Source organism: Hypanus sabinus, chromosome 9, assembly GCF_030144855.1.
Source record: "Hypanus sabinus isolate sHypSab1 chromosome 9, sHypSab1.hap1, whole genome shotgun sequence".
Taxonomy (NCBI): Eukaryota; Metazoa; Chordata; class Chondrichthyes; order Myliobatiformes; family Dasyatidae; genus Hypanus; species Hypanus sabinus.
Genome location: NC_082714.1, coordinates 124,759,243 through 124,783,959, shown reverse-complemented (window position 1 = coordinate 124,783,959; position 24,717 = coordinate 124,759,243). Strand labels below are relative to the sequence as shown.

The window sequence follows — 24,717 nt, the reverse complement described above, 5'->3', positions numbered from 1 at the left end:
TTAAGTGAGATCGTCGATCTGCTTGGTGGGCAATACATTTATTGATACTTCAATATCATCGATTGACGATGCTATACTTCCAGTTAGCATCACCAGTGTAGTTACTTTGGTGGTCCTGTGTACTTGACTATCATCACTTGAAATAAGAAGATCAGCTTTGGAAGTCGATCCTGCTGAACCTTGAGATTTTGTATTGTTACTGAAATATTCGACTGTGTCTGTGCATGTATTGCAGGCATCATGTCCATGTGCAAAACTATTTGGATCTCTGAAGGAATTCAACGTGATCGGATCACAAGCTGTTTGTAAAGTAAGGTCCACTTCATTGTTCCAATGTCCACACTGTTTCCTGCAGAGACTGAGTAGATGTGTACAGTCTTTCCTTAGAAAATTCCGAAAACTTGGTTTAAATATAAGGTGGACAAAGGGGTTATATAGTGTTGAAGACTTTGCAAATAAAGCAGACAGAGCAAATGCTAATGGTGGAACCTTCTCAGCGTTGCCAAGTGCTGCCCACATGGCTGTTACTGCATATGGTGTCCATGCTGCTGAGAATCCAATGCACACAGAAACACTCAACTATAGAATAAGAAGAGAATGATAACATTGTTAGTTAACAGATTTTTGAAAATCTATGACTAGCGTGTTTCTTTACCTCAGTCACAGTGGACAAGCAGTCTCATTTGTGTTTTTGTGCAGATGTTAAAAGAATAATGCAATTTTTTAAAATGAATGCATCTGATTGGTTCTGATAGCATTTTGGCAGTTATTTATCAGCAATGAAGGAGAGCTAGTTGAGAGTGGTGGCTTTCAGTTAATTCAAAGAAAAGAAGCTAGTATGTAACAGAGTTCTCATCTAATAGAACTATCTAAAACATTGTGAGGACTTGGAGATGACACTGGAATCAGGTTTTAGATGGAATGTCAGAGTGTTGTCTTTATCTAGACAGCATGAGGAAAGAAAAATGCAAACGACAAAAGAACTTGCCTGAATTTTCCTTCATTAGATTTAGTAATTCTGTTAATAATTACAACTTAGTTCTTCCACTAAATCTAAAAATTTAGTAACCATGTGCAGCAATCTCTCCTGGATTTTCTTTTCTACATTCTTATCAGGTTATGTTTAACACCTAAGGCGAATATTGGAAATGCTTCCTATTGAATATCAGCAAAAATTGATCAATCTCACTGCCCAGAATCACAGCCCATAGCTTTCCTGTGCTGATATTTTACTAGATTGATTGAACGGTGTTTACAAGCCTTGCTGAGCCAGTGTGGTGAAGTACTCGGAGTGACTAGAGTTTCCTGTGGCTTTCTGTTAAAGCCCTGTCCCCCAAAATACCTCAAAGGCTTTGACAGGCAGCAAAGACCATTGCCACCTTTTCCAGTTGTAAGGGGTTTAAATGCTTTTTAAATGTTTTAGAGAGAGTCATATAAGAAATCTTAATCAGGTAAATAATTAAAACTATTGAACATTAAATTGACTCAAACATTCGACTTGGGGAATTAAAACTTAAATTGAAAAGAGGAAGTTGCATTCCTGTTCCCATGACAAGGAATGAAAACCCAATAAAGCTGTAAAGAAGGTAAACACTGGGTATAACTGAGGCCCAGTTAGGGAACCCAGATTATTTTCTTCTCATAAATGAAATGTGCATAAAATCTATTCTCTGAATAATGCATCAGAAAGTGAAAGGATTGTGTGTCAGTCAACACATACTGTTGCCCACTTAACAACGTAATTCACTCCTTGATGCATTATGTAGAGTTCTCACCTCAGGGTTTGTTAAGCTTTATGTGTACTTCAGTCAGATATTGTTTATGATGTTGTCAAAAAGGAGGAACAAGAGCAAAGAATCCAGTTTGTCAAATATTTAGTTGGTTAATTCCATTTTACCCTTTGTGCATGAGACTTTAAGCTTGATGCCAGCAGTAGTAGAAATGTGCACTCAAGGCCCAGCTTGCTGTTAGGTTGGGTAAAGAACGAGACTGAACATACGAATTCATAAATAGCACCCTATTTTCAGACTCAGCAGCCTATAATTTCCTGGATTACGTTTAGTGCCTTTTTTTAAACTGCAGAACAGCATTGGCTGTCCTCCAATTCTCTGGTACCTCTCCTGTCACTGAGGATGTTTTAAACATCTCTGCTGAGGCCCAAGTAAATTTGGCACTTCCCTCCTGTAGAGTCATTGAGTACAGCTTGTCAAACCCTGGAGTTGCCAAGACCTAAGGTAGCAAAACATCTCCTCCTGTAACCCGTACAGGATTCATGAAGTTGATGCTGCTTTGCCTTACTTCTATAGACTCTATATCCATCTCTTGAGTAACTGCAGATGCAAAGAACTCATTTCAAATATCCCCCATCTGCTTTGGCTCTGATGCACCATCAATAACTCTTGGAGACGTGAGGTGAGATATAGGCTTTTATTGGCTGGAAGAAAGAACAAGCAGCAATTGACCACCACACTGCATCCTGGAGACTGAGGCTGGGGCGGAGTCCCCAATCGTCTTTATACCGGGGTCTGTGGGAGGAGCCATGGTCACAGTGGGAGGAGCCACAGGAGCAGTCAGCGGGGGGGGGGGGGCATGTCCAGACAGGTATATGTAGTTCACCACAGGCTCCACTACCATTCTCATCTTCCAGAGAACCGATATTGTCCCTTGTAATCTTTTTGCTCTTAACACAACAGTAAAATCCCATAGTATTCTCCTTCACCTTGTCTGCTAGAGCAACTTTGTGCTTTCTTTGTGATCTCCTTAAGTGCTCTCCTGCTTTTCCTGTTCTCCATAGGCTCCTCATTTGTTCCATATCTGCCATGCACCATTTTTTTTTTTTGCTTAGCCAGGTCCTCAATATCTCCTGAAACTCAAGTTTCCCTGCACTTATTATCTTTACTTTTTATTCTGACAGGCACATACAAGCTTTGTACTCTCAAAATTTCATTTTTGAAGGCCTCCCACTTTCCAAGTACACCTCCTCCAGAAAGTAATCCATCCCAGTCCACAGTTGCCGGATCTTTCTGATGCCACCAAAATTGGCCTTTCTCCAACTTAGAATCTGAACCTGTGGAGCAGACCTATCTTTTTGCATATTTACTTTGAAACGAATGGCATTGTGATTATTGGATGACAAGTGTTCCCCTACACAAACTTCTGTTGCTTGCTCTGTCTCATTTCCCTAATAGCAGATCTCTCATTGGAACCTCTATGTATTAATGAAGGAAACTGTTTTGAACATATTTAACCAGACTCTATCCCATCTACTCATTTTAGAGTAGTGGATTCCCTGTCAAAATGTGGAAAGTTAAAATGACCTGCTATAACAACTTTGTTTCTTGCAACAGTCTGCAATCTCCTTACAAGTGTGTTGTTCTACATCCCTAAGACTTTTGGATGGTCTGTAATATAGTTCCATTAACATGGTCAGACCCCGGGATATTGAGCTGCCAGACCTGCCCCTCCTGCAACTGGCTCACTAATGACCACAACATCATACTTCCAGGTGTTGATCCATGCTCTGAACTCATCTGCCTTTCCTATGATACTTGGATTGAAATATACACAGCTCAGGACATTAGTCACACCATACTCAATCTTTTGATTCCTAACTTTGTCTGAGATCTTACCAACATCTTCCTCTACAACCTCTCCACTAACTGTTCTGGCACTGTCATTCCCAGCCCCTTGCACTTCTAGTTTAAACCCCACCGTGCAGCAATAACAAACCTTCCCACTAGGATATTAGTCCTTCTCCAGTTTAGGTACAAACTATCCCTTCTCTATAGGTCCCATCTTCCCTGGAAGAGAACCCAATGATCCAAAAATCTTCTGCCTTCCCTCCTGCATTAATTCCTTAGTCGCATGTTAAACTGTATAATCTTCCTAGTTCTGGCCTCACTAGCACATGGCACGCGTAGCAGTCCTGAGATCACAATCCAGGAGGTCCTTCCCTTAAACTTATCACCTAATTCCATGAACCCTCTATGCAAAACCTCATCACTTCTCCTACTATCTTATTGGTACCCACATGGACCATGACCTCTGGCTGTTCACCTTCCACTTGAAGAATGCTGAGGACTCGATCTGAGATGTCCCGGACCCTATCACCTGGGAGGCAACATAGCTTCCGGGAATTTCATTCTTGCCCATAGAATCTCCTGTGCATTCCCCTAACTAACAAATCCCCTGTCACCACAGTTCACCTCTTTATCGCCTTCCCTTCCCTTCTAAGTCACAGAGCCAGACTCAGTGCCAGGGATCCTACTGCTGTGACTTTCTTCTGTTTGGCCATTCCCCTCAAAAGTATCCAAAGTGATAGACCTGTTGTTGAGGGGGATGGCCAAAGGGGTACACTGCACTGGCTGTTTAACACCTTTCCCCTTCCTGACAGTCACCCAGCTTCCAGTGCCCTGCATCTCTTATACATTCTAACTATCACCCTTCAGCCTCCCGAATGATTGGAAGTTCATCCAGTTCCAGCTTCAATTACTTAACTCGGATTGTTAGAAGCTGCAGCTGGATTCATTTCTCACAATTGTTATCAGGGGCACTGAGGTCTCCAAGCTGAGTAGATAGAAAGAATGGAAGGAAAAAAAATTACCAAGAGCTATTCTTCATTTTTTTTTGCTTTCTCTGACTGAAGCCACAAAGAGCTAAAGCCTAAAGATCATCATGCAGACAATGGCCGCTGCACTTAATCTGGCTTTGCTTTAATTTGCTCTTTCTAATCAATTCCAAACGCTGGTTGACGGTCAAAGATCAATTATGCTGCTGCAATCCAATGCTGCCTTTTTCTACTTGGTCAGTGGACCTGATTGAAATACCCTCCTCTCAAACCTTCTGATGTCCGGGTTGATCGCTGATCCTTAAGATAAGTTATAACACAGGAAAGACGGTACTTGTGAAGCAAAACCAATCATAGATACTTGATAGCTGGCAATTTCTGGCAGGGCTGAAACTCAAATATAGAACTGTGGGTTGATGGTTAATTAGATGGTTATTTAAAGAAAAATTTGTCCTCACTCTTGCTGTAGTATATAACAGCGTGCTGTAGCCATGAAAGGCGAACTATGAGTGAAGCAAGAGCTGTCTGACTGAAGCAGCTGTTAGGAAGCTGATCAACTTTAATTAATTCCAACACCCCTTGATAGGTGGGAAGGGCTTTAAACCACATGTTTATTGCAATTTACTGATTGATGTTTCCAGACTTACCTTTACAATTAACTTGTGGACATTGTTTAAGTTTCTTTGTGGGGACATATGCCGTTGTACTGCTCTTCTTGAACCCTTTACCGTTAGCACGATGAGCGTGTACGATGTCATGATTATACCACTGGGGACAATGTAGCAAAAGACAAAGAGTACAATGATGAAGGACATTGCCTGAGCATCTGAATTTGGTGCTTTCCAATCTATACAGCAAGCAGTCCCGTAAGGCTCAGGTCCATAATGGCCCCATTCTACTAGAGGAGAAATGGCAAATATTGAAGCATATGCCCAAGCAGAGGTAGACAGGAGGCAAGCAAGTTCTGATGTAATCCTGTTCCCTGTTACAGAATAAAATAAAAAGGAACACTTAATTAGATTCATAATGTTCAGGACATTCAGGATTTAGCAGCAGAATTAGGCCATTCAGCCCATTGAGTCTACTCACGGCTGATTTATTCCAGTCTCTGCCATCTCCCCATAACCCTTGATGTCCTGATTAATCAACCTATCAACATCTGTCTTAAATATACTGAATGGTTTGGCCTGCACAGCTGTCTCTGGCAATGATTCACCACCCTCCGACTGAATAAAGTTATCCTCATCTGTTTTTAATGGATGTCCCTCTATTCTGAGGCTGTGCCCTCTGGTCCTAGACTCCTCCACTGTAGGAAACACTTCTGATTTTTGAATTTTCTCCTCATTTAGAAAATGGTCCACACCTATAGTCCCTAAAACAGGTGGACATCGAATGGTCCATAAACATCCAGCCTTTTTATGCAGCCCATGCAATCGATCCTTTATAAATTGCTACCATTTCTTTGGGGAATGTACTACATAACTATTCCACAAGTGATAAAGTTCAAAATACCAAAACAAAAACAAAACCATTGGCTTCCTGTAATAAACAGGTTTACCATAGCTAACAGAATACATTTGATTCTTAGCCCCAAGAGTCAATGGACAATGGGTACTGATGCAAAATCCACAAACTGCTGGAGGAACTCACCAAGTTGGGCAGTATCTTTGGAAATGAATGAACAGTCAACATTTTGAGTGACATCTTTCCTCAAGACTGGAAAGGAAGGAGGAAGAAGCCAGGGGGAGGGGAAAGAGTGAAGCCATGTGGATGGGAATGGTAGAACGCCAGAGAGGATGAAATCTGATAGCAGGGAGAGTGGATCACGGGAGAATGGGAAGGAGGAGGGCACCATGGAGAGCTGATAGGCTGGTGAGAAGTAGTAAGATGCTAGAGCAGGAAATGAGTACTGACCATATAATTGACTAGGTAGTGATGGATCTAACTGTTTAATTGTTATTTCTTTAGCAGTTTGAACAGGGCATGACTGCGCAAGTGTGTGGAGGTCAGCCAGTGAGAGCGGGAAGACAGATTTATAGAGCGGGCGACAGAGTAGTGGGAGACAGAGTAGGAAGGCTTTGGCTCAACGGGGCTTCGGCGATAAAGGGTCGAGGTGAGGTAGGTTATCTGTTTAAAATAAAGACAGAAAGTATGTGTGTGAGGCTGGTTTTCTATGCTCAGTGTCAGGTGTGGGAGGTCCTGGAGACTCCCAGCCTCCCAGACGACCACAACTGCACCAGGTGCGTCAAGCTGCAGCTCCTTAGGGACCATGTTAAGGAACTGGAGATGCAGCTCGATGACCTTCATCTGGTCAGGGAGCGTGAGGAGGTGATAGAGAGGAGCTATAGGCAGGTAGTCACCCCAGGACCACAGGAGACAGAGAAGTGGGTAAAAGTCAGGAGAGGAAAGGGCAAGAAGTAGGTACTAGAGAGTACCCCAGTGACTGTCCCCCTTAACAATAAGTATTCCTGCTTGAGTATTGTTGGGTGGGATGGCCTACCTGGGGGAAGCAACAGTGGTTGCACCCCTGGCACAGAGTCTGGCTCTGTGGCTCAGAAGGGTAGGGAAAGGAAGAGGATGGCGGCAGTAATAGGGACTCTATAGTCAGGGGGTCAGATGGGCGATTCTGTCAATGCAGGAAAGAAACGCAGATGGTAGTTTGCCTCCCAGGTGCCAGGGTCCAAAATGTTTCTGATCATGTCCACAGTATCTTCAAGTGGGAAGGAGAACAGCCAGTGGTCATGGTACATATTGGTACCAACATAGGTAGGAAAAGGGAGGAGGTCCTGAAAACAGACTATAGGGAATTAGGATGGAAGTTGAGAAGCACAACTTCAAAGGTAGTAATCTTGGGATTACTGCCTATGCCACATGACAGTGAGTATAGGAATAGAATGAGGTGGAGGACAAATGTGTGACTGAGGGATTGGAGCAGGGGGCAGGGATTCAGATTTCTGGATCATTGCGACCTCTTCTGGGGCAGGTGTGACCTGTACAAAAAGGACGGGTTGCAGTTGAATCCGAGGGGAACCAATATCCTGAAGGAAGGTTTGCTAAGGCTGCCGGGGAGAGTTTAAACTAGAATTGCTGGGGGTTCGGAACCGAACTGAAGTGACGGAGGAGAGGGAGGTTGGCTCACAAATAGTGGAAGTTTGGAGACAGTGCAAGAGAGAGGATAGGCAGGTGATAGAGAATGGACGCGCTCAGTTCGACGGTTTGAGATGTGTCTATTTTAATGCGAGGAGTATCATGAGTAAAGCAGATGAGCTTAGAGCATGGATCAGCACTTGGAGCTATGATGTTTTGGCCATTACAGAGACTTGGATGGTGCAGGGGCAGGAATGGCTACTTCAAGTGCCAGGCTTTAGATATTTCAAAAAGAATAGGGAAGGAGGCAAAAGAGGTGGGGGCATGTCACTGTTGATCAGAGATAGTGTCACGGCTGCAGAAAAGGAGGAAGTCATAGAGGGGTTGTCTACTGAATCTCTGTTAGGAATAGGAAGGGGTCAATATCTCTACTGGGTGTTCTTTATAGACCACTCAATAGGGACATTGAGGAGCAGATAGGGAGACAGATTCTTGAAAGGAGTAATAATTACAGGGTAGTTGTGATGGGAGATTTTAATTTCTCAAATATTCCAGTAAACATCAAACACGCAATGTGCAAGAAAAAGAACAAATTGCACAATTTCTGTCTTGTATGTTGGGGGGGGGGGGGGATGCTGGGTGGGCTACCGCACGGGACCGAAAGAAGATGAAGTGGGTTGTAAATTTAGTCAGCTCCATCTTGGGCACTAGCTTACAAAGCACCCAGGACATCTTCAAGGAACGATGGCTCAGAAAGGCAGCGAACATTATTAAGGACCTCCAGCACCCAGGGCATGCCCTTTTCTCACTGTTTCCATCAGGTAGGAGATACAGAAGCCTGAAGGCACACACTCAGCGATTCAGGGACAGCTTCTTCCCCTTTGCCATTCGATTCCTTAAATGGACATTGAACCCTTGGAATCTGCCTCACATTTTTAATATATGTCTGTTTTTTGCACAATTTTTAAGTTATTCAATATTCATACACTAATTAATTTACTTATTATTGTTATTTTATTTTCTATATTATTTATTGCAATGAACTGCTGCTGCTAAGTTAACAAATTTCACAACACATGCCGGCGATAATAAGCCTGATTCTGAAAAAAAAAAGGCTATCTGAAGAAGAATCTCAGTGTTTACTTTGATAATAAATGAATCTTTAAAAGACCGTCAAGCCGGGCAGTCATAATGGAACAGCAACAAAACTGGACTCTAAGATCAATTCTTAAAACGAATGTCAAGCAACAGCTCTTAAAGGAGTAAGACTGTAAATTTTCATTCCAAATCATGAATGTTTCAAAATCCATCCTATTCCCATTTTGACCTCTCTGTCTTTAGTCTCCTGCTGTTGCAAAGAAGTTCCACAGAAGCTTGAGGCACAGCATAGTCGTCATTTGTTCAGCAAATTTTGGCCTTCTGGTCTTAAAAGAAAAGGATTAGAATAATTTCAGGTTATATAGTAAATCAATTTTAAAGCCAATGGCTGTTGGCGAAGATTGTCCTCTGGCCAGTTGTATTTCCTCTAGACGCCTCATTGGCTTTTCACTCTTTCATTATCCCATCTGACACTTCAATATTTTGTCTATAAGAGATTTTTCTTTCACTTCTTAATCATTTGCTTTTCTCTGTTAAAATTTGTAAAGTCTTTAATATTAAGGCTGCCCAGGCTACTGAGAATTTCAGTGTTCTTTTAAAAATTCAGTCTTGTAGAATTTTGCTTTAGTGTCTAACTTTTAGGTTGATTGACACATTAAAGATCAAGACATTAACAGTGATATGAATTGCTAGTTTTAAAGGTGATGGTGAAACTAATCAATTATAATGGCATACATCTTGCAATCTCATGACAAACAATGAAAGCTCATGACAGCATATTACATTTTTAATACAAAATCAAAGCACTGCAGATGCTATCAATCTGAAATAAAGCAGAAAAGTGCTGGAAATAGTCAGCAGATCAAGTGTAGCATCCATGGAAAAAGAAACCACACTAATGTTTCATCACTATTGTCAATCCATGGTATTGCAAAATCCTCTCCAGTACATGGCAATTTTGAAATGCTGTATTATTACAGACTCATTGTATTTGAAATTTTGTATGTTTAATAATTAATGCATATGTTGCTGGGGATATGTAAAAATAAAATCAGTATCTGTAAAGAAATAAGGGAAACTTTTATTACTTGTCTGATAACTTTGTGAACTGTTGCCATTGCAAAACTTTGCTTTTTAAAAATTCTTTATATTATACTATTGTAGAATGTATGCAAATTAAAAACAATTTTCCAAACAATATTGGCAACTATTAAACATCATCACACTTGAGCTAGTAAAATGCTAGTTTGTGTAAGCTATCAATATAATTTTTTTTTATTAACATGACATAGTTCAGAAAAAAAATCAGCCACTATAAACATGAGTTAGAACTTACCATATAGAGGGTAACAGACCTTCATACAGCAGATAATGCTCAACATTGTCAGATTAGTAAGGCTGCAGACTCCAAATAACAGACCACAGAAGGCATAAAAATTGCACCACCTTTGACTAAACAACCATCTGGAAGAGAGATCACTTTGTTAGTTACCTTTTATGGGTACGTAGACAGTATGTTACTGACCATCTAGTGTATCATTAAACAAATAGGAGGACTCAAGTGATTTATATATTTCAACAGATTAAGACACAGCCCTTGATGCAAATGTTTGTGATGGAGAATATTTTGTACAGAAAGCCACAATATAGCCGTAAAATTTTCTAGTGTGCCAATCCCTTGCATCTTCCTCCAACATTTCTGTAACTTCAATAATTAGCCATGCTGCCTTGTCACTTATTTATTTCTATATCTGTATTTCTCATTCATGGATTTTTATGTTTATCCACTTCTCTCTACTCCTGATTCATATTTCTTCCTTCATCTCCATCTACCCTTCACACACATACTCCCCCTAATGCTTCTAAACCAACCACCCCTCCATACGTCACTTCCTTTCCTTTCATGTTGCATCATATTCAGTTCTTCGTCATTTCCATCTATCACCTGACAATTTCTGACATCTTCCCCACCTGAATCTAGCCATCACCTATCAAATATTGCTCTACCTCTTTTCACTCCCTCCCTTTATTTTTTTACTGGCTACCTCCACTTTTCAAGTCCAAGTGAAGGATCGCAACTTGGAACATCAACTGTCCATTTCACTCCATTGATGCTGTTTGACATGTTGAGTTCCTCCAGCATTTTGTGTGTTGCCTCAATTCTGACATCTGCAGTCTTTTATCTCTCTCTCTGAAAATTATAAAATAGGATTACTTGACTGGGTTAATACAGGTGAATGAAATACCGCAGTGCATGATGAGTCAGTGTAGTTCAGAAGGCATAGGATTGTGGGTGAAAGGATCATGGGAAAAGTTAAGAATTAGGAAGTGGATTTTTAATATTATTTCTGGGAAGTAGATAACTCTAACATTTTTTAACTTTTCATGAATCAAGATTCAGTCATATTGTAAACACAAAGTACACTGCAGATGCTGTGATCAAATCAACACGTACAAAAGCTGGATGAACTCAGCAGGTTGGGCAGCATTCGTTGACGAAGGGTCTCAGCCTGAAACGTTGACTGCTCATTTCAATGGATGCTGCCCGACCTGCTGAGTACATCCACTTTCAAACGTGTTGATTCAGTCACATTGATTCTTTGGAATCATATACTGGCCAGATCAGTAAGGAGAGCAGGTTTCCATCCCTGAAAGAAGCAATTGAAACTGATGGGTTTTACATCAAATTTAAGGCTGTATGGTCACTATCGTTGAAACTATCTTCCAGATTTATTTAGTTACTTGAAATGATAAAGAACTAAGTGTTTCGGAGAAGATTTGACTGATTTTGCCTGACCTTCTTTGTTAAGGTGCTCTCTTTGAGGAAGGTATCCCTTTTTGACTCATTTCAATAGTTTCTTGTATTAGCTCTTCTACAAATTTATTCATAAACACAGAACTATGATGAATGCTTCTAAGATTCTTGATGGAATGTAGGTGCTTGTCTAATTTTATCTTTTATTTTTGCAAGGTATCACATTCGTGACACATTTCACCATCATTTCAGTTCTGGTTATCATGGCTGTTAAATTGCCTCTAGTGATGATAACAGAAAATCACAATCATATTAATTAAGCTGTTTTTTCATAACTTTAATTACAATTTCATTTCTATTCCAACATCAATTTTCCATTTTCTCTTCAAGAACTGTGTGAACTAAACTTATGTTGCAGTGGAAACTTTGTGCATTTGATCATGCACTTACAGTTTTCAGTATGACCTGATGTATCTGAACAGACAACTTGACACTGTACTTCAACTAGATCTTCGCACCAAGCCTTTTAAGACCATGAGATATAGGAGCAGAATTAGGCCATTCAGCCCATCAAGTCTGATCCAACCTCCAATCATGGCTATTCCTTTCTCTCCTCCTCAGCCTCACTCCCCAGCCTTCTGCCCATAGCCTTTGATGCCATGTCCAATCAAGAACCTATCAGGCTCTGCCTTAAATACACCCAATGACCTGGCCTCCACAGCTGACCCGTGGTAATAAATTCCACACATTCACCACCCTCTGGCTAAAGAAATTTCTCTGCAGCTCTGTTTTAAATGGACACTCCTCTATCCTGAGACTCTGCTCTCCTGTCCTAGACTTCCCACCCCCACCCCCCACCATGGGAAGTATCCTTTCCACATCTACTCTCTCTAGGCCTTTCAACATTCGAAAGGTTTCAATGAGATCCCCCCTTATCCTTTTAAATTCCAGCGAGTACAGACCCAGAGCTGTCAAATATTCCTCGCATGATAACACTTCCATTTCTGGAATCATCCTTGTGAACCCAATGTCAGCATATCTTTTCTTAGATGAGGAGCCCAAAACTGTACACAATACTCAAGGTGAGGTTTACCAGTGCCTTTAAAGCCTCAGCAATTCTAGACCTTTTGAAATGAATGCTGACATTGCATTTGCCTTCCTCACCGCCAACTCATCCTGCAAGTCAACCTTCAGGGTGTTCTGCACAAGGACGCACAAGACCCTTTGCAGCTCATGTTTTTGGATTTTCTCACTGTTTAGAAAATATTCTGCACATTTATTTCTTTTATCAAAGTGCACGACCATGCATTTTCTAACATTGTATTTCATTTGCCACTTTCTTGCCCATTCTCCTAACCTGTTTAAGTCCTTCTGCATCCTACCCGTTTCCTCAACACTACCTGCTTCTCCACCAATCTTCATATCATCTGCCAACTTGGCAACAAAGACATCTATTCCATCAGCTAAATTATTGATTTACAGCATAAAAAGAAGTGGTCCAAACACCAACCCCTGTGAACACCAATTGTCACTGGCAGCCAAGCAGAAAAGGATCCTTTTATTCCCACTTGCTGCCTCCTACCAATCAGCCAATGCTCTAGCCATGCCAATAACTTTCCTGTAATATCATGGGCTCTTAATTTGCTAATTGGCCTCATGTGTAGCACCTTGTCAAAGGCCCTTCTGAAGGTCCAAATATACAACATCCACTGCATCCCCTTTATGTATCCTACTTGTAATCTCCTCAAAGAATTCCAACAGGTTCATCAGGGAAGATATTTCCTGCTGACTGTGTCCTATCTTGTCCTGTGTAACCAAGTACTCCATAACCTCATACTTAACAATTGACTCCAGCATCTTCACAACCACTGAGGTCAGGCTAACTGGTCAATAATTTCCTGGCTAACTGGTCTTTAATTTCCTTTCTGCTGCCTTCATCCTTCCTTAAAGAGTGGAGTGACAGTTTTATCTTGTATCTGCACACTTATGGACTCCAAGCAGTGATGCAGAGTCTAATGGTCCAATTTTATGTGTGCCTCAGTACCCAATATCTACACATTGGCAGATGCTCAGTCTTCTACTTACTGCCGGCATGTCTGTCCATTACAAGGTGGTTTTCAAAGTGGTACAGAGGTGCCAACAATTGTTTCTCCAACAATACTGGAAGTTTAAAGCATTCTTCTAAGACATGTCTCTCTTCATTTATTCCATCTATCATTACCACACTGCCAGCAGTCCTGATAGTGTCTTTGCCAAGCTGTAGGGCTTCAACACAAAACATCAACAAATTTCTCTGCCCCACAAACACTCCCATCAGTGGGTGACCCTAGTTCATTGTGATTTTGATAACTGTCAGATAACTGCCTCTGATTGGCATGGGTTCCTATGCATATGCTCATACGTAAGAGTAATAACGATGGAGCAGAGTTGTTTTGAATTCTATTGAAGGAAACAGTAAAACATACAATTTCTGGCCAGCAACATGGGTGCAGTTGTTAACAGCCTGGGGAAGCTTGCAATCTTAGTGAAGCCATGTGCTTTCTTATTTCCTCTTGTCTATCAAGGGAAAATGAAATGCGATCAATTCCTCTTGAAAGGGGATCCTTGTGATATACTATAATATATAGCTAATACATCCAGGGACAAATTGATTCATTCTTTGACTCTGTGGCCAAACAACAGTAATGTTGAAGAATTTTAAATTCTATGTGTGGAAGTGAGGCATGGATTAAACCTGCATAAAATCTGATTGAATGTTCACGACCATTTTTTCCTTTCCAAATATGCTAATTCCTCATTAAATTTTGCGTAACTATTTACATAACTATTGAATAGTCACATGGAATTAGTATCAAAGTTAAATGAGTACATTTACCTGTGTGCAAACAATGATGGAATGGCCAGTGGTAATAGAGTTATGATCATTGAAAGGTCACTGATGGCTAAGTTTACAATGAAATATTCAGCCGGTTTAAGCATGTGTCTTTTCCTGAGTGCAATAAACAAAAGAATACTGTTTCCAATCAGAGATAAGATACCTGTAAAAACAAAATTGTGTTTTCTACAATTAATGTACACAATAGATTGTGATAGGAATATTTGTTCTTCAGACAAAAATGATTCCAAGTAAATACAAAATGTTAAACTCTTTAAAATCTATAACTATCTGTAGATCAATTTTAGCAAGTGTAAATTTCTAACAATTAATAGCATAAAGACAACAATTTAAAGGGCAGAAATCTGGTAGTATTTAACAGTTATTTTTAGAAAGTGCATATTATGCTTGTATGGCCATTTGAGGAATACAACTTCAAAATTTCAATTTATAATACAGATTATTACTGAGTAAAACTGACAGCAGCCTCAGGCACTATTAAACACAAAATAAAAACTACAAGATGATCTCGAAGATTTCCTCTATTTCCACACTATTTTAATCATTGCTGATGGAATCATCTATTAGCAATGAAATTAAACTAATTATACCCACCATTCATTTTATTCATTCAGGAATAAAAAGAACATTTTATTTGTTATTTTCCTTGGTAATTACTAATTAATATAACAACCTCTTTGGTCCTGAAAATGTAGTTTCATTATGCCATAAGAAAATAAAGGCAAAGTAAATATTTAAACTAATTATAGGCATCCTTTAGTCTCATGAGACCATGGATTTGAGCCTTAGAAGGTTTCCAGGGTGCAGGCCTGGGCAGGGTTGTATGGGAGACTGGCAGGTACCCCTCTCCACAGCCTTCCCCTCTCCACACCACTGATGTTGTCCAAGGGAAGGGCACTAGGACTCAAGCAGACTGGCACCAGTGTCGTCGCAGAACAATATGTTGTTAAGTGTCTTGCTCAGGGACACAAACACGCTGCCTCAGCTGAGGTTCGAACCAGTGACCTTCAGATCACTAGACTGATGCCTTATCCACGAGGCCATGTGCCAACACAATAAACTAATAAAAATCTTGTTTTAATTTGTTTACTTTTTTCCTTATATTCCTCAAATTGCACAGCCCTGTCTTATTTTACTTCGCTCTTGATACAAGGATCGTAATGTAATTTTTATTTCCCCCATTTTACGTTTTTCTGTTGTAGTCTGTAACAATTCTCAAATCTAATTTCTTGAGCAATCTCTCAATTTGCCTCAAATCCTCTGAAGAATGTGTTGAATTCAACTGACATCTGGAAAAAAAAAGTGAGCTTCTTTTGAAGTGAGTGACAGTTGACAGTTCTCTATCATCAACTGCAAACCCAGGCCCATGTAATGCGAAGCTTTTCCTTACAGGAGTAATGTGAGGACACGGCCGGAAAAGAATCATGGAACATCACCATGGTTCATCCATGTTCAGCAGTTATGCTCATAAAATAGAAAGAAATGTATTTGCGCCCATTAATCTTCTGGTGCTGTGCTTTCTGAAAACATTTCCCACCAGAATGGAGGGTTAATCGCCATCTATGTATAGAGCTGACAGCTTTGATCAAGTATATCCCTGGTGATGTCTCACTTCCAATGACCCTGTATGAACAGGCTACATTCTATTTCCATTAAAAATTGTGGTACTTCTGATCTTAACCTCAGGTCTACATTCCTACCCTATCCCTGTGGCCTTAAAACGCTTAAAGGGCAAATCATTTATGTTGATTTTGAATATATTAATGTTTCAATTTCTACAGCTCTCTGAAGTAAAGAATTCCAAAGTAACCCGCAGAGAAGAAATTCTTCAACCATAAAAAGTGACCTCTCAACTCTGAAGCTACAGTTGAAGTCAGAAATTTACATACACTTAGGTTGAAGTAATTAAAACTCATTGTTTAACCACTGTACAGATTTCATATTAGCAAACAAAAGTTCTGGCAAGACATTGAGGACATTTACTTTGTGCATGACATGAGTAATTTTTCCAACAATTGTTTACAGGCAGATTATTTCACTTTTAATTGACTATGTCATAGTTCCAGTGGGTCAGAAGTTTACAAATAAAAGCAAAAGAAATCAGCCAAGACCTCAGAAAAAAAATTGTGGACCTCCACAAGTCTGGTTCATCCTTGAGAGCAATTTCCAAATGCCTGAAGGTACCACGGTCATCTGTACAAACAATAGCATGCAGTTTACAAACACCATGGGACCACACAGCCATCATACTGCTTAGGAAGGAGATGCATTCTGTCTCCTAGAGATGAACGTACTTTGTTTGGTGTGAAAAGTGCAAATCAATCTCAGAACAACAGAAAAGGACCTTGTGAAGATGCTGGAGGAAACAGGTAGACAAGTATCTATATCCACAGTAAAACGAGTCCTATATCGACATAACCTGAAAGGCTGTTCAGCAAGGAAGAAGCCACTGCTCCAAAACCACCATAAAAAAGCCAGACTACAGTTTGCAAGTGCACATGGGGACAAAGATCTTACTTTTTGGAGAAATGTTCTCTGGTCTGATAAAACAAGAATTGAACTGTTTGGCCATAATGACCATCGTTATGTTTGGAGGGAAAAGGGTGAGATTTGCCAGCCGAAGAACATCATCCCAACCGTGAAGCATGGAGGTGGCAGCATCATGTTGTGGGGGTGTTTTGCTGCTGGAGGGACTTGGTGAACTTCTCAAAATAGATGGCATCATGAGGAAGGAAAATGATGTGGATCTATTGAAGCAACATCTCAAGACATCAGCCAGGAAGTTAAAGCTCGGTCACAAATCGGTCTTTTAAATGGACAATGACCCTAAGCATACCTCCAAAGTTGTGGAAAAATTTCTTAAGGACAACAAAGTCAAGGTATTGGAGTGGCCATCACAAAGCCCTGGCCTCAATCCGATAGAAATTTTGTGGGCAGAACTGAAAAAGCGTGTGCAAGCAAGGAGGCCTACATACCTGACTCAGTTACACCAGTTCTGTCTGGAGGAATGGAACAAAATTCCAGCAACTTACTGTGGGAAGCTTGTGGAAGGCTACCGAAAATGTTAGACCCAAGTTAACCAATTTAAAGGCAATGCTACCAAATACTAACAAAGTGTATGTAAACTTCTAACCCTCTGGGAATGTGATGAAGGAAATAAAAGCTGAAATAAATCATTCTCTCTACTAATATTCAGACATTTCCCATTCTTAAAATAAAGTAGTGATCCTAACTGACCTAAGACAGGGAATGTTTTCTCGGATTAAATGTCAGGAATTGTGAAAAACTGAGTTTAAATGTATTTGGATAAGGTGTATGTAAACTTCTGTCTTCAACTGCATGTCCTCCAGTTCTAGATTTCCTCAAGGAGCGAAGCAATTTTCTCAATATCATCCTTTTCAAGGTCAAGAACAGTTACTAACATTCACCAGTTCAGTTCTTGAACCAAGCTGCTCAACCCTCAGTATAGAAACTCTATAACTATTTTGAACTACAATTGGGATTTGCTTTCATCTAATTGTGTTATTTCCTGTATAATTTTATATTTTCTTGTGGATGTTATCTCTCTAAGTGCCTGTGATGCTATTGCAGGTAAGTTTCTCATGGCATCTGTGCGCACATGCACTTGTGTATATCAAAATAAACTCATCTTGACTTGTCAGATAGTGCTTTATCTTTAGCAATTCTACCTGTTCTATCTCGCTTCATATGTAAGTTTATATATAAAATTAAACAATTGATTATAGGAAAATAACTATATGAGAAAATGCAAAGACAGTAAGTGTTAGGTGCAGAATTAGAGCTTTTGGCCCGTCGAGTCTGCTCTGCCATTTCATCACAGCTGCTCCATTTCCCCCCCAACCCCACTCTCCTGCCTTCTTCACATAACCCTTCATGCTCTGACTAAACAAGAACCTATCAACCTCCACCTTAAATATACCCAATGAGCTGGTCTGCACTGCTGCCTGAGGCAACAAATTTCACAGATTCACCACTGTAACGTTCTCCTTCGGGTGTAACGAATGCCGAACTTAACGTCCGGATAAACCACAGCCAATGCAAACCAGATCGCAGTAAGATTAACCATTTACTGTTCACTCTTCACATTAACATATGGTGAAAACTGTTGATAAAACAATACAAGATTGATACAGTATTTGTTCCTTCCTTAATATCACATTTCAAGTGTAAATACTTGCAAAGGTGACTATACTACATTACACTAAGGTGCAGTATACAGGGAGAGTTTACCTGCTCCATTGACTACTTTAAATACACTTCCATGCAAACTATCCGCGACTCTTTAACTAACGAAAGCATAAACATTATCTACCGTCGTTACTTCTAACAGGATCGGCATTAACATCTTAGTTCAATATATCGATTATCTATTAACTTACAGCGTTGCTCTCACTGTGATTTCTCATGCCTGCAAACAACTTCTGCTCAGGTGAGCCTCGTGGAAAGCCCCCACCCTCGCGCTAATTTCAAACCGGTGTTTTCCCACAAGACGCGGCGAAACCGGATGTGACGTCATCGCATGCCGATATATTTTACATGCAATGAATATACTTTAAACACTTCTAATTCTAACTAGAAAATACTATTGAATGAATTACTAAGCGAAAATATTATAAACTAAATAACTGTCGTAAAGACAGCACAACCACCATATGGCTAACGAAATCCTCCTCAACTCTGTTCTGTTCTGAGTCTGTGCTCTCTGGTTCTAGACTTTCCCACTACAGGAAACACCTCTCCACCTCCACTCTTCCTAACCCTTTCAGCCCTCAATATGTTTCATTAAGATTCCATCTTATTCTTCTAAATTCCTGCAAGTACAGGCCCAGAGACATCAAATCTTCTTCATGTGATAACCCTTAATTTCCAGAATCTTTCTTGTGCACCGCCTTTGAATGCTTCCAATGTCAGCACATCCCTTCTTACATAAGAGGCCAAAAACTGCCCACAATACTCCAAGTGAGGCCTTACCATCCTCTTATATAGCTTCAGCATCACATCCATGCTTTAATAATCTAGTCCACTTGAAATAATGCTAACATCACATTTGCCTTCCTCACCACCAACTCAACCTGCAAATTAACCTTTAGGGAATCTTGCACAAGGACCCTTAAGTCTCCTTGCATCTTGGATTTTTGAATTTTCTGTCTGTTAAGAAAAGAGTATATGCTTTTTTTCCTTCTACCAAAATGCATGGCCATACTTCCCAACACTGTACTCCATTTGCCATTTCTTTGTCCATTCTCCTAATCTGCCCAAGTCAATCTTCAGCTCCCTGCTTCCCCAACACTACCTGCCTCTGCACATATCTTTGAATCATTTGCAAATTTTGCCACAAAGCCATCAATTCCATCACCCAAGTTATTGACATATAATGTGAAAAGAAGTGGTCCCAACATTGATCCCTGCAGGCTACTACTTCTCTCCAGCAGCCAACCAGAAAAGACTCCCTTTATTCCACTCTTTGCCTCTTGCCAATCAGCCAAAGCTCTATCCATGCTAGTATTTTTCCTGTAATACCATGGGCTCTTTTCTTGCTAAGCAGCTGCATGTGTGGCACCATATCAAAGGCCTTCTGAAAATCCAAGTGCACAGCGTTCACTGCTTGTCCTTCATCTATCCTGCTTTCCATTTTCTCAAAGAATTCCAACATACTTGGCAAGTAAGATCTTCCCTTAAGGAAACCATGCTGACTTTGACATATTTTCTCATGTGCCTCCAAGTACCCATAGACTTTATCCTTAACAATTGACTCCAACGTCTTTCCAACCTTAGTGGTCAATAATAACCTTAGTGGCCTATAATTTCCTTTCTTCTGCCTCTCTTGAAGAGTGGAGTGGCGTTTACAAATTAGCAGTCATTTGGAATCAAGCCAGAATCTAGTGATTCTTGAAAGATTATTACTAATGCCTCCACGATCTCTTCAGCCACCTCTTTCAGAACCCTGGGATATTCCATCTGAATTACCTACCTTCAGACATTTCAGATTTCCAAGCTCCTTCAGCCTATTATAGCAATGCACTTACATATGCTTCCTGATGCTCTTGACTTCACACATACTTCTAGTGTCTTCCACAGTGAAGACAGATGCAAAATACTTATTCAGTTCAGCCACCATTTCCTTGTCCCCTTGGTACATCTCCAGTGGTCCACTATCTACTCTCTCTCACCGCTCTTTTACTCTGTACAAATATGAAAAAAAACTTTTGTTTTCCTTTGACATTATTGCCTAGCTAATCTTCATATTTCATCTTTTCCCTTCTTCTGGACTTTTTAGTTAACTTCTGTTGGTTTCTACAAACTTCACAATCACTAACCTCTCACTATTTTTTGCTCTATTATATGCCCACACTTTAGCTTTTCTGTTGTTTTTGGTTTCCCTTGTTAGCCACAGTTTAAAGATCCTGTCTTTAGAATACTTCTTCTTTGAAATATATCTATCCTGTGCTTCCCCTAATTTCTCCCATAGACCCCAGCCACTGCTGTTTACTATCATCCCTGCTGGTTTCCTCTCCCAATCAATATTAGCCAACACCTTTTTCATGCCTCTATAATTCCCTATACTTCACTGTAATACTGATACATTTGATTTCAGCTTCTCCCTTTCAAATTTCAGGGTGAGGTCTGACATATTACGATCACTCTCTCCTAAGAATTCCTTTACCTTAAGCTCGCTAATCAAATGCAGTTCATTATAGAACCCACCATCCAGACTCGACTTTCCCCTGTGGATTCAACCACAAACTGCTCGAAAAATCCATCTCATATGCATTCTACAAATTCCTTCTCTTGGGATCCAGCACCAACCTAATTTTCCCTATCTATCTGCACATTTAAATCTCCCTTGACTATCGTAACATTGCCCTTTTAACATTTGATTTCTATCTCCCATTGTAATTTGTAGCCCACATCCTAGCTACTGTTCTTTTTAACCTTGTGGTTTCTTAATTCTACCCACAAGGACTCTACATCTTCCATTCCTATGCCACCTCTTGTTAAGAATTTGATTTAATTTTTTTACCCACCACCTCTGCCTACCTGTCTGCTTTTGGAACAATGTGTATCCTTCGATATTAAACTTCCAACTATGATCTTCTTTCAGCCACAATTCAGTGATGCCCACAACATTTTATCACAAATCTCTAAATGTGCTACAAGATCATTTGCGTATCTCCCTAAATTCTCTCCACAAGACCTCTTCCCTTTTCCTACCTGTGTCATTGGTGCCAACATGTACCAAGACTTTTGGCTGCTCCTTCAGCTCCTTTCAAATGCTATAGACTTGTTCTGAAACCTTCCTGGCCATGGTATCTGGGAGGCAACATACCATCCCAGTGTCTATTTCATGTTCACAGGATCTCATCTCTACCCCTCTAACCATGGATTCCCCTGTCACTGTTGTAGTCCTCTTAGCTTCCCTTCTGAGCCACAGCAACAGTGAGACAGTCACTGTGGCTCCCCCCCCACCCCCCCACCGGCCCGTTAGATTGTCCCCTAACTGCGTCCAAAGTGGTATATTTATTAGTGAGGGGAATGGCCACAGGGGTGCTCCGCATTGCCCTTTCCTGACAATTACACAGGTACCTGCGACCTGCAACCAAGGGGTGACTACCTCTCTGTAGCTCCTATCTATTACCCCCTCAGTTTCACATCTGAGGCGAAGGTCTTTGAGCTGCAGTTCAGTGCACCTGGTGTAGATGTGGTATTGGGAAGGCTGGAGGTCCTCCAGAATTCACACATCATTTAATAAATTAAGATGGAGCTCATGACTACCAGACAATCTGTAAAATATATACAAGACTAAATAATTGTGAAATAATCCGTAATATATAAGCACTAATCTTGTTTGTCACTCTAAGAACCACTGATGCTTCAGTTAAAGTGTAACAAGCCACTGACCAGCATCTTCACGGCTCTCTCTTGTATTAGACATTTTATCAAAATAATTGGCACAAGCTGTTTCGACATAGTTCATCTGAGATACACATTGTTAGGCATGGCTTCGTTTGCTTTTTATTAACCACTGAGGAATATCATGTTAACACCACTGGTCTTTGTAATCATTTCTTCTAAGCAAGAATGCTACTGATATTTCAATGTACGTATTTTGCATCTAAAGGAGAAGAACCTTCTTTGAGTGAACAATAGATTGTACAATGTTTAAATCATGTCCTGGGTGGACTGATTAAGATTTCATTTTGAAGCACACGGTGGAAATGTATCCATCTCCATGCTGTCCTTATTTGCCCTTGAAACAGCAATATCTTTTCACAAGTAAGATCTCATTAAAAACCATGAAGGAAGCTTCCGCCTTGGGTGATTTTGTGAAGGCATTTAGCTTTATATTTTATATATATATATATATATATATATATATACACACACACGCACGCATTGCATGGACAGTAGAGCTTACAACCACACAAATGATCTAATTAGACAACTAATCAAATTGTCCGTAATGCTGTAATGCCTTGTATGTGGCAAATGCATTGCAATACATTAATATCTGTTATGTAAAATTAATAAGATTAATAATATTTCGTATGAAAAATTTTTGAGGCAGATAAGGTGAATATATTTTCAAAATTGTGTAAAAGTAAATTGATCGTTGTGTCAATGTTATTGTGTCTTGAGTTTGAAGCGTTCTAAAGTGCTGGTCATAAAATCTCTACCTACATTTTACTTCACAAAACACTCAAAAAGTTTATTTCTTCTTATTCATTGGTCATAAAAATAATGTGGAACAGTATTTTGAAGATTAAGTTGATTAAAAACGTTGGGCTGTAAAGAGGAAGTTAATCTCAAAATCATGATATGTCAGTGAGTCATTATTTTCCCTTTCACCACCTTGTATGATTTATGTAAAACTTATATTCCATGCGTTGTCTGAGCTACCAGTATATGCCTCTGGTGCTGTTGTGATCTGCACCTCTCCGTGCTTGCACATATGAAAGCAAACTTGCCTTGAATATATTTAATACATTTAAAAAGTCTGGTAAATATAGCTGAACCTGAAAGTTCAATTGGCAGTAAGGTTGCATCATCTTTATGAGCACAGTCATTAGTGATTTAACAAGTAAAATCATATTTAGTGATATCTGCAGTTAATCACAGCATCAGAAAGATGCTGTACAATTTGCCTTGTTATTCTTCCCTCTCTCTGATTCTGTCACACCCTGCACCCCTCACTCCCTCCTCTTCTCTTCCTTCCCTAATGTATTCTACTTTTCTACGCTAATAGTTCATACTTTATTCATATCTAGTATCAGTCATGTATTTCACTTCCCCAGTTCCGGTGTTGGTCTCTCCCCCCTCCCCCCACCACCTTACGGTCCTCTCTACTTCCATCTCTTTTTCTCTTAATAGCTTCTAACTTTATCTCTCTCATGCTAGATACCTGTGTTTTTGGTGATCTTTCTTTCAGATAATTACCGGGATACTCTTGCTTTCCAGAGGTGAATAGGACAGTGTCAGGCCTGCCTTGCCAAGTGCGTGTGATGACAGTGAGCATCGAGGAGTTGATCTCCACGCTCTTGCAGGAGGTTTTGTCGAGTAAGGAAAGCAAGATTTCCACTCTTCTTTGCGAGGACCTGGTGTCAACTGCAGTGGAAGTGCAGGCACTGCTCTCAATGGGCACAAGATTGCCACCAAACAGCATCCAGGAGCGGAGGAAGATTACATGAACAGTGAAATGCTGCAAGTCAGCGGAGAGCTCTCCTGCATGTGTGCAGACTGGAAAGGCATTTGGGGACTTCTCTGCAGCATCAGAAACACATCTCTCATTCTCCATATTTGAAAAGTCCTGCTCACAATGTCCACAACTTCGGCTCAAGGCTGCTAAATAAAGGTACAAGCAGCCTAGAATAGATTGCATCTTTTTCACATGGTGGGAGTATCAACAACAAGAGACCATAGGTATAAAGTGAGAGAAAAAAACTTAAATGGGATTTGTGGAAAAGATCTTTTACACAGAAAGGGGTTGATATCTAATTGTCAGAGGTGGTAATGTCATCAGATATAATTGCTATGTTTAAGAGACAGGTAACTAGATATTACAACTCACACAAAATGCTGGTGGAGTGCAGCAGGCCAGGCAGGACCTATAGGAAGAAGTACAGTCAACATTTCGGGCCAAGACCCTTCGTCACGACAGGTCCTGACGAAGGGTTTCAGCCCGAAACATTGACTGTACTTCTTCCTATAGGTGCTGCCTGGCCTGCTGCACTCCACCATTTTGTGTGTGTTGACTGAACTTACAGCGTCTGCAGATTTCCTTGTGTTTGCGTAATT

At 40.3% G+C, this 24,717-nt stretch overlaps 1 protein-coding gene across 1 annotated transcript; it reads right to left on the bottom strand.

Annotated features, from left to right (window-relative positions):
• LOC132400117 (opsin-5-like) lies at positions 1-24,217 on the bottom strand. The gene is made up of 5 exons (XM_059981191.1): positions 23,802-24,217; positions 14,383-14,568; positions 10,089-10,216; positions 5,215-5,549; positions 1-579 (listed from the first exon to the last, which is right to left on the bottom strand). The coding sequence occupies exons 1-5, from the start codon at positions 24,215-24,217 to the stop codon at positions 1-3; spliced, it is 1,644 nt and encodes a 547-aa protein (XP_059837174.1).
• Positions 24,218-24,717: the final 500 nt, after the last annotated feature.